We start from the raw sequence: 14654 nt of genomic DNA on the forward strand, positions 1-14654 counted from the left end.
CTCGAGTCTACTATAAAGCACATCTCCAGCCTTGAAAGGGAAGGGAGAAGAACAAAATGAAACCAAATCGTGCTTTCTGTTTCCAACGGAAACTCTTACAGCACGTGCTTTACACGTGCAAAGCAAATTTTCTTCTTATGAATCAAAAAGACCCAAACAACTAGAAAAAAAATACAAGGAGTAGTGATAGAGAAGTCTTTTTCTCCTCATACAAGGTATTGGCAAACTCTAAAATACGCTCCAAGATCTCCACCTTTCAAAGAAAACCGGAAGTCCCTTGTCCACTTCTCCTTAATCTCCAGCCTCATCGGATTCTAGAACATCCTTGTTCTAGACAGAGCCAGTCTGCCTGGCCTTGGAAGGCAGACCTGCAATCGTCCTTCCCCAGTGGCTCTAGCGTCTAACTCCCCGACCTCTGGGACACACCTCTGGGGGACACTTGGGGACCTGGCACCAGGTCACCAAGATATTTTGCATGTAGTCAATTTACCCATTTTCATCATTCCAATTTTAGTATATGTGCTGCTGAAGCAAGCACTTTACCCATTTTCTAATGGAATTTTTTTTCCAATTAAATTCAGGGCTACTCAACCAGATGAAATCGGTTACGGTCATATACTTAGGTCATACTTTAGGTTGTTCAAAAAGCAGAAAAGAAAAAAATGCCCTCTCTTACATTAATGTTCTTTGGAAGCAGAGCTTTCACCTCTGCTAGCAGAGGACAGGGACATATTATCCGAGGAAACGAAGAACTCTGGCTCCAGTTTCTCAAGCATTCCTGGTGAGCCCAGCCTAGCAAGGCCCCTTTTCCCAGGTTAGACCAGGCTGGATCTGAATGGCCCATGGCTTGAGGTTCTCATGGTCACAGTAGCCCTGGTTCTGGAAGATGCTACTGCCTGTCTACCCGCCAGGGGCGAAAGCAGCAGCCGGAGAAGCCCTGCTCCAGAGGGGCCAGGATGTGGCCTGTCCTTACAGGAGAGCTGGTCTATGAGGAAGGCCCATCCCAAGGGCTCCTGTCCTCAGAGACCCCAGAATAGTTCTCAGGGATAACTGAGGGTCGGAGCAGAGCCATGTGACCAGGAAACCCTGCTTTCGGGCGAGAGGATGTCAGAGTGCAGGAAGAGCTGGTAATATGGCTCAGAGAAGAGTCACGCTTGCAGGGGAGTCTAAAAGGGTGGGCACAGGAAGCCAGGAGCAGTGGCCTAGAGAAACCCTGTATTTAGAAATCAAAGAGCTGGGAGACAGACTCCTTATTGACAAGGAGTCATATTATTCATATTTCTACAAAATATAGCCCAGATGGTCAAAAAGGTAGAAGTGAAGGAATAGATGCCCAAGGGTTTGATACTCCACGCATCACCCACGTTCCTCTATCTCATTGACACCACGCGTGAGCCTCACAGCCGGATCCAAGGCCCAGCCTAACTCGTCTCTCAGTACAATGGGTCACATGACAAATTACACCAGTACATACAAGGACACGAGTCCAGAACTTGCTACCCTGGAGGAGCATCCCAAGGATGCTCACTAGAGTCATTTGGGGAAAAAGACTCACATGTTGCTTTTTCATGCTACCTTAATTGCAATAATGGGACACTATGAGGGGGTGACCTGGGACCTAAAGGTTATGCTTGTCATGGTGCACACCACACCCTACATACATGAACAGTGATGTCCAACATTAACACGCAAATAAAGTCAATGAAGAAAAGAGAGAATAGAAAAAAGGGATTAGAATGATGAACCAATACTCCTCCCACTTACACATTTAATACTATTTTTCCTATCATGGTAATATGTTCTTCATAAATATACTGAACAAACTCTATTGGTTATAGAAATAGGAAAGCATGAGTTGCATGTCTATTTATAGGTTCAATTTAAAAGTTTCTTCACGACATCAAAAAAATATAAACTTAAAGTATTTTAACCATGTTTTCTGCCGGGAAGTGGTAAACAAATGCATGCCTGAAGTTAAACTTGGTCTATAACATGTTCTGTTGAAAGTTTCTAACATCTGCTTGTTTCAAAAAATACTTATGTCTGTTATTTTCGATATAAAATTCTACACTATCTTCAATAAATAAATAATAAAGTATTTCTTAAAAGTATGAAATGTAAACTTCGTTGTCCTTTCCAACACACATTTTTTAAAAATTGCTTGAAATGTGACTGGGCTCTTATGGGAAATTAAAACACTACGCATTCGGTTCCCAGCAAAGCGAGTACTCTGCGACTATGCTGACGCTACCATTTAGACAGCACTTCTATGACCCTAATTAAATTCTAAGGACCTACAATCAAAGAGAACACCATCTAATGCGGGAAAGCTAGGCTCTGGTACCAAGAGAATGTGCAAAGAACGTTTCATGACCACAAAAGTGGGATTGTGAGAACATTAACATGCAGACAGCAGCCACACTTTTCATTAGCAAATCAAGTTACTATGGAATTAACCAGCCTGTCTCCTAGCATTGAAGGGGGAAAGAAATCAAAGAACTCAGACCAAACAGTTTGGCACCTGGTCATGCCGTCCCGACTCTGGCAATGGGCACGTGCTTTTCCGTTACTGAGAGGTTGGCATGTGCACGACCAGTGTGGAAAAGAGTCCGCGATCTTCCCCCTAGGTCTGCCGGGCTTGCATGCTGCTGGGGGCTTTCCCTCCCCACAGGATGGATTTCCTTCCTTTTCTTTCCTCACCTCCAGCTCGACATTTTTCCTTTGCACACCTTTGGGACCCAGAACATGGCTTTTGGGGGAACGTACCAAAGACAGCTGCTGAAATTTCCCACGACAGTCGGGATCCACTATATTTGAACACAGGATAGGCTCAGAGTGGTTGCCAGTAACTATTCTCATCACAAAACATCACAGGGCTCTCAGCCAAAGGGGAATCTTGCAACATGGCTGGCGACCAGGACCCAGTGACGTCCCAAAGTTGCCTCTCCAGTGACCTGCAGGGATCTGATCCAGCAAAGACTAACCACGTCGATAAAGAGCTTCTGTGACCATATCCCAAGCACATTGGGAGTCAGAACTGACCCACCCAGAGGTGTGCCAGTGCGTTTTCATCAACATACATCAACACAAGGCCTAGAGAGGGATGGAACAGCTATCACAGCATACATGCTAGAACTTTCCTCAGACCAGCTCCTCACAGAGCTAAGCCAGGGCCCGATCAGGAGACGTCACGCTGAGGGGTCAGCCCCAGGGCAGCACCTTCCTGTGCGGGGTGGGATTCGGAAGCAACCACGGGACCATAATGGTTTCCAAACATACACCAAGGACTGAGCAAGGAGTCCACTTGGAGGCTGGTGGAGGTAAGAAGTAAAAGGGTAACATGAGTTCTTCAAAAATACAGACATTGCATTTATGAATCTATTTTGTAATAACCAGACCCATCCCTCGAGCCCAGGGCCAGGCCAGACTTTCGACAGCAGGCCCTGGGGGCTGAGGGACTCAGACACCCCAGGAGCCATGATGAGACCTGCAACGAGGGCAGAGGAAAACATAGTTTTTTTCATAAAATGGGAAACTCTTTGTGGGGGGGGGTGGAGAGGATTGTCAAGAATTATTCCTAGAAGCTTTTAGGGGCCTGTCACTGATGTCCCATATCCCATGGCTGAACACCCAATAGTGGTTTCTCAGAAGAGGAACACAATTTCCAGACGGCATGTGCTGCCTCAGGCTAGAGCTCTGCCGAGCACATGCCACGCCGGGTCCCTACGGCTCATCAAACAACTGCAGGTCCAAGCGGACCACAATCTCTCCCGTGGGGACCTCGTGCAGCAGGAGACACTTCGTGACTGGCCCCTTGGAGCCCTGGTCCTTCTTGATGTCGGCCACACGGATCTCCGTCCGACCCAAAAAATCTGAAAAGAGAACAAACACACTCTGCTCAGAGAGAGAATTCTTTCTCTGCAAGGCATGCGTTTGGCATGTTGGGAATCTCCCAGGGAACTGCTATACTCTCCCTTCTTCTCTGATCGCTCATGTAAGACCAACACTAGGATTTCCAACTTACTCCCCAGCAGAGTTGTTGCTGTGTCATGATATTTCATTATTAAAAAAAAAATCCAACCCCAGATCTTCATCTACCAGAATTACAAGCTGACAGCAAGCACAGTGGTGGAGAACCCAGAGTTGGGGGTCAGACTGTTCTGTCACATTCTATCATTTAACCAGCTACGTGACTATCTTTGGGCAAACACCAACAATCCCTAACTCACGGTGAGATAATTCGCATGAAAAGTACTAAAAGACAAAGGCCTCGCACAGATGATACCAGCGTCAGACCCTCACTCCCAGCACTTACATTCCTTTCATTATAATTAAATTGAGGCCATCATCTTTAAACTTACTCTCTGATTTTTACTGGTTTGAGGGAGAGAGGGATACTGTCTTGGAGTGGCTGGGCAGAGACTGTTCTTCTCCAGGCTCCAGCAGAAACAGAAAGCTGGTTGAAGGAATGGTACAGCCAGCACAATCGCATCCCCTCTGTCTACCCAAAAATGTCACCCAAAGGGCACTGATTGATTCTGCTGCACCTGTCGGGGGCTAATGTTCTTCTTGCTCCATTTGCTGGTTTTATGCATTTCCAGCGTGGCTTTTTGCCAAGGATTGAAGAACCATGCTGAAGCTCTTTGCAGTCACCTGCTTTGGAAAGTGTAAGACTGTCCAGGGCAGCTGGCATGACTATAGACCAAGCAGTTTGTCCACACTCACCAAGACGCCTCTGGAAGGCTTCTCCGGGGGAGCCGAGTCTGTGCCAATCTCATCTCTGGGAGGGAAGCCCAAGGAACTCTGGGCACCAGGTCACCAGGTTCTCAGGTAAGAAAACATTTATGCACACAGCCAAGTGACAGGGAAGGAGGAAAGGCCACAGGGACCGCATCCCACTCACCATCTGGTGAGAACTGGTCCCTCTCGAACACGGTGATGCAGAGGACCTCCTGCTCCAGGTCTCTGATGAAGAACTGGCAGTTGGAATTCCACTTGGGGTTCAGAGTGTCCTGGATCGTCTTGGTGATGTGGCACTGGGAGCCCATGGTCACCTCGCAGTATGGGTTGCTCTTGCCTGGAGGGAACAAAAGCCTTTGCCGGGCAGGAATGACACTTCACTTTGATCCCTCCCTTTGCCACACTTAATAGGTGGCATTAAATAGAGCATCTCGGTGAAAACTCCAATTCAACATCATACTTAAACTAAGAACAGATAATTAGATGAACGGACTTTTAAACTAGGCCCTGCCTGTCTCCTCACTTTGGCCTCACTTTGTGTCACATCTACTGTGAATGCAGCCACTCAGATTGCTCTGAAAAGCAGAAAGGTAGAAACGATAAAAAAAAAGAAATACCTCCAGGTTTTGAGCAAGTGCCAGAAAAACCAATTTTGGAAGGAAAGTGGGGAGTATGGAGACAGGACATTTGGTTGAAAGTGGGTGGGGTGCTGGGAATGAGGCTTCCAGCCCTACAGGGTGAGCTTGAAAGGGGCTTCTTGGGCCTTACCATGTGACCGACAGGGTTTCAACTCAATGCCTTCAACCACGTTCACCATCAACCTTCCAATGCCTGTTGCTCTTTGGGAACGAACTACGACGGCAGGAAAAACAACACAAAATGCTTTATTTGAACGTGACGCCTGTCCCACCTCTGTCTGCATTGCAATCCATTTTACGTTCCTGTCCCTACTCAAAAGTAATTCTCCCCTCCTCTCCCCAAACCCCTGCTTCCCTGACCCTGGAATGTGTCCCCCATCTGCCGTCTGCATCCCACCCCACGCTCACATCCATCCCATCTCATGCCCTGCTCTAGGGCTGGGGGCACCTTCTACCCCCAGGATTCTGGGTCCAGCCAAATGGCCCCCCTGCTCCCACTGTGCAGGGAACCCAGCTATGCTGCCGAGGGACACGTTACCAAGGTACGCCTTCTCCCGCTTCTTTTTCTCAGTCTCTATGTAGAGTTCAGAAGCAGCTTTGATTTTCTGCACCCAGGCAGTCCTTGGACAGAAAAAGACAGAAAGTTGCCAAACAGAACCCAGGAAAAAGGCTTCAGGTCTGTTAAAATTCTGTTTCCAGGACTCTATTTTCTTTGTTCATTTGCTTTGAACAACAAAGACTAACAAAAGAGAGTTTGATTTTTATGTCACACGATGCTAATACTTATTCCTACCATCAATAAGAAAGGCATGAGGGACATTTTACAGGTGTACTCAAGACCCGCACGCATGTCCCCGTGGAAGAAAATCTATGACAGATGCTGACCTGGAGGAGATGGCACATGCCTCCTCTTCCTCCCTTGCTGAAGAGCATCCCAGATTGGCCTAACCCCATAAGGGCAGAGGGACCTCTCTCATGAAATCACCCAAGGGAAGAACAAAAACGTCTTCCCGGATTGAGAACCACTTCATGCGAAGCACCCGCAAGGAAGCATTTGGGGATGGTGTTTTCTCCTCCATTTTTTCTGAGAACCATATGCGCAATAACTTTAGCCAACTTTCTTGCTTGGCGCAAATGCTCTGTGGAATGTTGTTGGCCTTGTGTCAAGTTCACCCTTCAGAAAATGATCTATTTCACTTGGCTCCAGGGCAGCGTCTTGAAGACACGATGGAAGCCAAATACCCGCAGCTCTGGGATCCAGAATGCCCGCCCCGTGAGCCAGGGAAGGAGGGGCTCAGGTTTGGGTGGTCTTGTTAATCCCCAAATCACTTCTTTGTTGGTCTCTGCCACCTGGGAAACCCAGGGAAACTTGAGATGCCCCATTTATCTCAAAGAATGCTGAAAATTTCTAAAATAAATAAATAACAAGCAAAATTAGTTTCAATCCATTTTATTTTGAAAAATTCATGCCACGGGTCAAACTTTTGAGAGGCTCTAGAAGAAAGTATCGTGCCCACCCCCAGAGGTTATGGCATTGGGACCGGGGAATGTTGGGACCTGTAGATTTATCAACCGCCCCTCGTGTGTCCTAGACCCGGCAGAATCCCGGGGCCCGGTGCTAGGGAGGCGGCAGGTCTTACCTTTCGTTTATGCTTTCTGCTCGGAGGGTGTAGACTCGGTCGATGTGGGAAATGTGGAAGATGGGTTCATCTCCAGAAGGGTCGGTGGGTAATTTTACCAGAACCTCATTTAGGAAGATAGGCTGCAAGGGGAGGCACAGGCATTACAAACGTAGGCTGCGTCTGTGTGTTCTAGCAAGCTGTGAGTGTGTGTGCTTCCGTGATGACCGGGTCCTAGTGCGCGAGACTTTGTGTGTGCGCACGCACATGTGTGTGTTTCAGTAACCTAGACTTAGCGTGCGCACGCACGTGTGTGTGTTTCAGTAACCTAGACTCAGCGCGCGCGTGTGTGCATGTGTGTGTATGTGTTTGCAGGTGTTTTCCAGTAAACCAGACTAAAGGTGTGTTTTCCAGTAAACTACACCAGAATAATGATTTTGTGTTAATATCGACTTTTATGTATTGCAAATTATAAATATGGATTTCCACCCCCCTGCATTTTGAGGGTACTTTTAAGTCCTTCAGAAAAAGATTCGGCTGGCCTGTGTTTCCCAAGGTACATCCTAAACAGCAAACAGTCTCAATTCACTCGACATCCAAGCGAGTCCCTTCGAAGATTTTCACACACAGTTTCTAGTAACAATCTGTATAAATACAGCTCTTTTTCCCAAAATAAAGCTAACTGCTGCTTCAGAGAAAATTCTTCTGTAAGAACACCCCCCCGCAGACAGACTTAGAAAAACAATATCTCATGACTCAAAGACACAAAAACACAGCCGTGCACGTATGAGCAGACCATACAGAAAGTTTAAGGAAATTCTCCACACCTCGGCTGTTGAGAGAGCCTTTTGCTGGAAATGCGAGAGGCACAGACGTTGCAAGCTACCTTGAGAAGGTTGGGGGGGCTTTGGGACCATTTGGAAGGTGACGTGGGCACTTGAGTCGATGGCACTTTGTACCTCTAGTCAAGATTTTTCCTGCCTCATCTGTACACTAGACCATGAGCTCCTACCGGGTAACCTTGTCACGTCCTGGGGGACCCACGGCAGCCATTTGGGAGCAAATAAATGTCAATCGAATTGTGTGTTATTGGAACTCCTGTGGGGATTATACCATCCCCTGCTTGGGTCACCCTAAATCCTTTGCCTTCTGCTCCATGTCACAACCCCAAACCCTGCTAAAACTCTGGCTCCTTTTGGAAACTTCTTCCTCCTCGAACAGGTCAACCCTGAGAGTACAATGTAGATTCGAACTTACTGTTTTGTACATTTTATACTGCAGGTTGGATTTGGGGCTGAAGACCTTGTCGGTGCCGGAAGACCCCAAGGGCTTCGTGATTTGAGTCAGCAGGAGGAAGTCGTTGAAAAGGAAACCATACAGCTCCTTGTTGCTCTTGGCCTTGTAGAGTTTCCCACTGTGCAGGAACTTCCGTGGCCCCAAGCAATTGGTCACTGAATTGAACACGAGTTGCTGAGAAAGGAAAACAAACCCAAAGAAGACACGATGTTTTGGTTTCTCTGTAGCCAAAAGCATGGTCTCCAGCAGAACCTGAGGCCCGTGTCTTAGGCACAGAGCAAGGACAGCTCTGGGGACTTTAGGCAGTGCCTTTTGGCACCAAGAAGTCGGAGTCGGTCAAAAGCATGGTTCTGGGGATTCCAGGTATCAGAAGGAGTCTCGGTTACAATGCTGAAGGCTTTTCCCCTAGGGCTATGCCAGTGTCTTGGGGTGCGATTGGCGTGCTTTGTTATTTACTGAGGAATTGGGGCAGCAGGAAAAAAAGTGCCCAGTGGGCTCCCGCCTGGAGGGCCGCCTGCCCTGTGTAAAGTGCTGTGCTGCAGCGCTGGGAACCAGCTCCAACGAGAAGGCCCCACACAGGTGCAACAGTCCTTTGTGCTTCTGGAAACAGCAGGGACTCTGTGTATGATCCTGTGGGACAAATGCTACTTTCCAAAGTGCAGCTGGAGTCCAGGCCCCTAGCACAGGTGTGACTGCAAAATTCAGTGGTGTTTAGTGACATCTCTGTGCCAAACAGAACAGACACTGTATCCAGTCTCACCTGAACCACTCGTTTAGAAAATGTAAAGGGGACAGCTGTCTCCCTCCACTTACCGACCCTCACAGAGGGCTGCTCTGACATCTCACCGGGCTCTATCACCTCCCCCCAGCAGGTTCTGAAGGGGCAGTGGGGGACTGAGGTGCAGATAACCCACTAAGGCCACCTTTTGGACAGCAGGGGAGAGACCGAGGAAGGCAAGGCAAGACTGTCACCCACGCAGAGGCCAGACTCTCACACCCCGTCTGCCCACACACCTGGCCCAGGGGCCGCTCCACCCAGTGCCTTGAAGGCCAAGGCTCTCTCCTGAGCTACGAGCCCTACAGACTTCTCTGAGGAGAGTATTTGTGAAGGGGTGATGGGTTCACAACAGGTGTCCCCCAAGAGATGCTGGTGGCCACCTGTCACCTCCAATGCCACCTTCAGTGGCACCTCTGTGACTGGAGACCTATGGGTGGCAAAGGAAGTGGCCACTGCACTCTGCTCCCAGCCACGAGGAGGAAGGACGGCCTCTCACCTCCCAGAGAGGCTCCAAGAGCCCGAAAGACTGAGGGCAACCCCACAACGGGGGCCCTCAAAGAATGTTCTTCACCCCTCGCCCTCTGAACAGGAGCCTGCAGACCAGTCTAGCCCTTCCTACTTGTCAAGAGAGGCTTCAAGCTGCCTGGGGACAATGAATCAAGAGAAGGCGAGTGTCACTGGATCCAACGACATGAACGTTGATGTGAAGGCCAGGACAACACCGAACATACGTGAGTTGGAAATAGCATTTACATTTTTCTATCTTCAGACAAGAATGCCACAGACAGCGGTTATTTAATCACTGGCGTGTGTCTCAACATGGGCCACCTGGGATCCAAACTGTGATCGGAAGTCAGTTCACAGAAGCCAGCGTGTCCCCTTCCCGTCACTGTGAGCACCACAAAGACAAAACCGAAGCAGGTGCTCAATAGCTGGGCAAGACCGACCAGTAAAGGACGATAGGCCCGGCGTGGTGGCTCACGCCTGTAATCCTAGCACTCTGGGAGGCCGAGGCGGGTGGATTGTTTGAGCTCAGGAGCTCGAAACCAGCCTGAGCAAGAGTGAGACCTCGTCTCTACTAAAAAAAATAGAAAGAAATTAATTGGACAACTAAAAATATATAGAAAAAATTAGCCGGGCATGGTGGCGCATGCCTGTAGTCCCAGCTACTTGGGAGGCTGAGGCAGAAGGATCACTTGAGCCCAGGAGTTTGAGGTTGCTGTGAGCTAGGATGACGCCACGGCACTCTAGCTCGGGCAACACAGTGAGACTCTGTCTCAAAAAAAAAAAAAAAGAAGGACGATAAGCTGGTTTCAAAGGGAGCACATAAGCTGAAAAATCAAAGGACGAAGACCTCGGCCTCACTGAGTCCCTCTCATTGGAGCTGTCGGACTCGGGGGAGGAAGGGACCTTTCTAAAGTGCATGTGGCCACGTCAGCATTTCTGCTGGGCAGCTCAGGAGCCACTCGAGTCCCTTGTCTTCAGGATCTAGTTATGCTAACATCCCTTCGAATGACACATGGGCCTTCCTTGCAGGGCCTCAGCCTGCCCCGTACCTACGGCCCATTGTTGCTCTACCTTCCTCCCCGACGCCCTGTTCAGAGCGGGCCCTCCACACCTAATGGTCCGTCCCCCAGCCTTTACTGGACGGACATCTGCATCCTTCAACACCCAGCCACCTTCTCCAGGGCTCCCTGAATACCCCCCCACTGCCACCACCTGCTCCCACAGCACTGGGCACCCAGCTCGGCCTCATGGCTCCGCACGTCGTGTCGTAAATGTCAGTTCTGCCCCCAGCTTCCACCAGGACCATAAGCTCCCAGAGAGTGGGGGTCGCGTCTTATCTATTTTTACGTCCTCAGGGTTCAGCACCGTGCAATGGCACATGGAATGATGGCACATGGGTGGATACTCAATAAACGCTTGTGGGATGATTGAACAGCTGAGTGAATCCGTGAGCCCGTCCACCAAAGACTGCCCCGGACTGCACGGCAACACGACATTCCATAACGGGAGCCCACGGCCATCACCTCCGCGTCCACAGAGCTGCTTCACAACTCTGCTCATCCCACCCTACGTACGGCGGACAAGCGGTGGGTCTGCAGAGGAACCAGGGGTGGTGACGTCCCCAGGCAGTGACTGCCTTTGAAGCTTATGAGAGGGAAGAAACCACAGAGAGAGAGGACGAGGGAGATGCATTCTCCCTGGGCATTTTGGGAAGCCCTAGTGAGTGAGGTGTGTGTGTGTGTGTGTGTGTGTGTGTGTGTGTGTGTGTGTGTGTACATGCCTGTTTGTGTGTGTCTGTGTGTGCACACGTGCAGGTATAAACAGAAGCATAGAGAAAAAACAGGCAGACAGAATGAATGAGACTAGAGGAAAAGTTAAATGACAAGAAGAGAATTAAAAACCAAAGGAGAGACCTCTGTTTCTGGAAGTATGGTGGACTAGATGCTTTGAATGACTCACCCAACAAAAACTAAAAAAAAAAACTGAGTAAAATACAAAGATTCAGTTTTTGAATGCAAGCAATCTGGCAATAAAATAAAACAAAAGAAAAACAAAGTAAGAAATTTACAGAAGCCAAAAACAGAATGAAAATGGGAGCCTTGGAAGATAATCGAGCACCAAAGCCAGCTGTGGCTCTTTGGGTCTCTCTTGAATCTGGTGATGTTGAACTTCCATTTTCATGGCTACGTAGGGTGCGGAGACAGACATATCCAGGGCCAAGGTGAGGGGTCTAATAGGAGAGCCCCACAAAAAGCCGGACCCAGAGGGGGAAGGACAAGTAAACACAAGCACAGAAGGAATGAGCAAGAAAACTGTTCTGGTTTTGGCCTTGCTGTATTGCAGGAAAATATGCCCCCGGGAATCTGTGACCACCAGGTAGCTCTTACTCAAGTTTATAACCATAACTCACACAACTGGAGTGATCCCCCCAAACCCCTCTAGGTTAATTTAGGGTCACCCTGGTAGCAATCCTCTCAGGAGGAATGCAACTTCGGACAGCAAAGATGCCCACGGGTACAGTTCCGAGGGACATTGAGTTCACAGTCAAAAATCACAATACATGGCCAGGTGTGGTGGCTCACGCCTGTAATCCCAGCACTTTGGGAGGCCGAGGTGGGAGGATTGCTTGAGGCCAGGGGTTCAAGACCAGCCTGAGCAAGAGCAAGACCCCATCTCTACAAAAAATAGAAAAATTAGCCAGGCATGGTGGCACATGCCTGTAGTCCCAGCTATTCGGGAGGCTGAGGCAGAAGAATCACTTGAGCCCAGGAGTTTGAGGTCGCAGTGAGCTATGATGATGTCACTGCATTCTAACCAGGGCAACAGAGCAAGACCCTGTGTCAAAAAAATAAAAATAAAAAATCACAATACATACAGAGACACAAGGCATGATGAGCAGAAGCTAGCAGAAACAACAGGCAAAAAAAATGAGACCCATAAGTTTAGGTATTGTGATTATCAGATGTGGAGTATATAGGAATATGTTTAAAACGTGTTAAGAAATAAATGAGAAGCATGAACATTTTAGCAAAAAATAAGATACAAGAAAGAAACCAATAGACAGGAGAAAATAAGTAGAACTTCTGGCAATGGGAAATAATATAATTGAAATAAAAATCTCAGTGGATGGATTCAACAGCAGGTGAGAAGCGGCTGAAGGGACTGGGGAGCTGCAGGCTGAGTCAGGATTTCTCGTGTCCTCTTCCAGGCTGGCTGCCCAGGCTCAGCCGGGGAAGGCCGGGTCCCAGCCCGGAGGCGGCTACCTCGGACAGGCCTTCACACTGCACGTGGGCTTGGATCCACTCCAGCCGGTCCGAGTTCTCCTTCTCACGCACTCCTTCGTTCACCTGGGAGCACAGCTCCTCCGCCTTCTCCAGGGCGTGCTTCAGGTGGCTGTGGTCGGGGTGGTTTTCTGGAGTGTTTTCCAGGATCTACGCAGGAAAACACAAAACAAGCCCCTGCTTGTCAGGCCACCCTCTTAGGCAATGAGGGTGGGCCTGGCGTCTGTTGTCCTGGAGGACCAGGCCCGGCAGAGGCAGGGCACAGTCCTTGCCTGAACGGTGCCCACTCGAGCAACCGCAGCTCTGAGCACCCACTGTGGCGATGACATGGTACATGAGGGCTGCTTTTTTTTGGCTCTAGTGGGTGGCCTTGCAGGAAGCTTCTACTCTTCGTTGGCCCAGTGGAGGCTAAGCCTCCCACCAGGAGGCAATGGATGGTCCCACTCTCAAGGCCTCAGCCTAGCCCCATGCCCCTGAATATCCCAAGGCAAGCTGTGTGACCTGTCCTGCAAAACGCTAGCATCCCGGGATGAACCCTAAACCCACACACACACTCGCAGCATCACAGAGGGTACATATAACCACGGAACCAGAAGGGCCCATAGAGTTTCTCTTTGAAAATCTCCACCCGGTTTCACAGAGGAAGAAACTAGGCCCAGAGACTGGGACCAGAACCCAGGCATCCCGTCCCAGTTCTGTGCTCCTCTCCCACTGGCTCACTCACCCGGGGGAACTTACAATTCAGTTCTGGTGTTTGGTCTGATGGTGTCCCATCCACCCACTGATGAGGATCCGAGAGCAGCAGGGTGCTGCATGCTTTGCGATTAGCATTGGCATGCAGATGGAGCACGAGGGCAGCAGTGGCTGCAGCAAGGGCAATGGGCACCCTGCACAGATGTCCCCTAGAGACTGGCTTTTTCCTGGGCCCATGCGCAGCTGCAGGCATCCATGCACCTCTGGAACTGCATACGGACAGGTGCATCGGAGCAAATGTGTGCTTTTCTGAGCAGACCTTCCCAAGCTAGCAGTTAGGGGTGCTAGTTCTGAAGCTAGACCTCCTGGGTTACAATGCCTGCCCCGCCACGGACCAGCCAGGATTTGGGGCAGTCACATAAATGCTCTGAGCCTTGGTTTCCTCATATGAGCAATGAGGATATTAATAGCACCTCCTTTGTAAGGTTGTCTGAAGGACTAAATCACTTGGTACAAGTGGAGCACCTTGCAAAACGCCTGGTCCTTAGAAAGTGCTCAATAAGTGAGAGCAATTTCCATCAGATTTTCAAAGGATTTTGAGGCCTCTAAAAATAGTCATTACCCTGTCCTCTAGAATGTGCTCTAGAAAAGAGCCACCTAAGCCACCTTTGAAATGCACCAGGAGAATGTCGAGGGCATACTTGCCCAGGCCTTGTCCACATCCAAATAATTTAAATGAACCTTACCCTGAATAATATCGCATTTCAAAGTTATACCCTGATTTAAAGTCCTAAGTAGGTGCTCAAACGGAGAAAAACTCACACTGGGTCCTGTGTGTCCACCAATCAATTTCAAGCAACACCCTCAACCTCCGGACCAATCCTGAGTGCACATTAGAATCCCTTTGGAAAGTCTGATGCCTCATCCCCGACCGTGTCGGAATCTCTGGAGGTGGAACTCAGGCTTGGGAATTTTCCAGGTGACTCTAAAATGTAGCCAAGCCTGAGGACCGCCACTCTGACTGGGAGCCCACACTGCTGGCTTGTGTGAAATGATTCATTTGGTTTCAAAATGAAAACAGGTTTATTGACATTTCTAATTA

At 49.2% G+C, this 14654-nt stretch overlaps 1 protein-coding gene across 1 annotated transcript in view; it reads right to left on the reverse strand.

Annotated features, from left to right (window-relative positions):
• Positions 1-3723: 3723 nt before the first annotated feature.
• Positions 3724-14654, reverse strand: part of ITSN1 (intersectin 1 (SH3 domain protein)) — a 222442-nt gene continuing 211511 nt past the window's right edge. The window contains exons 33-39 of the mRNA XM_012657331.1: positions 12842-13009; positions 8255-8467; positions 7019-7140; positions 5917-5999; positions 5509-5592; positions 4904-5077; positions 3724-3872 (exon numbers count right to left, since the gene is read on the reverse strand). Coding sequence (XP_012512785.1) covers positions 3724-3872; positions 4904-5077; positions 5509-5592; positions 5917-5999; positions 7019-7140; positions 8255-8467; positions 12842-13009 — 993 coding nt within the window. The remainder of the gene's footprint in view (positions 3873-4903; positions 5078-5508; positions 5593-5916; positions 6000-7018; positions 7141-8254; positions 8468-12841; positions 13010-14654) is intronic.

The sequence above is a fragment of the Propithecus coquereli genome, unplaced genomic scaffold, assembly GCF_000956105.1.
Source record: "Propithecus coquereli isolate 6110/MARCELLA unplaced genomic scaffold, Pcoq_1.0 Scaffold54, whole genome shotgun sequence".
Taxonomy (NCBI): Eukaryota; Metazoa; Chordata; class Mammalia; order Primates; family Indriidae; genus Propithecus; species Propithecus coquereli.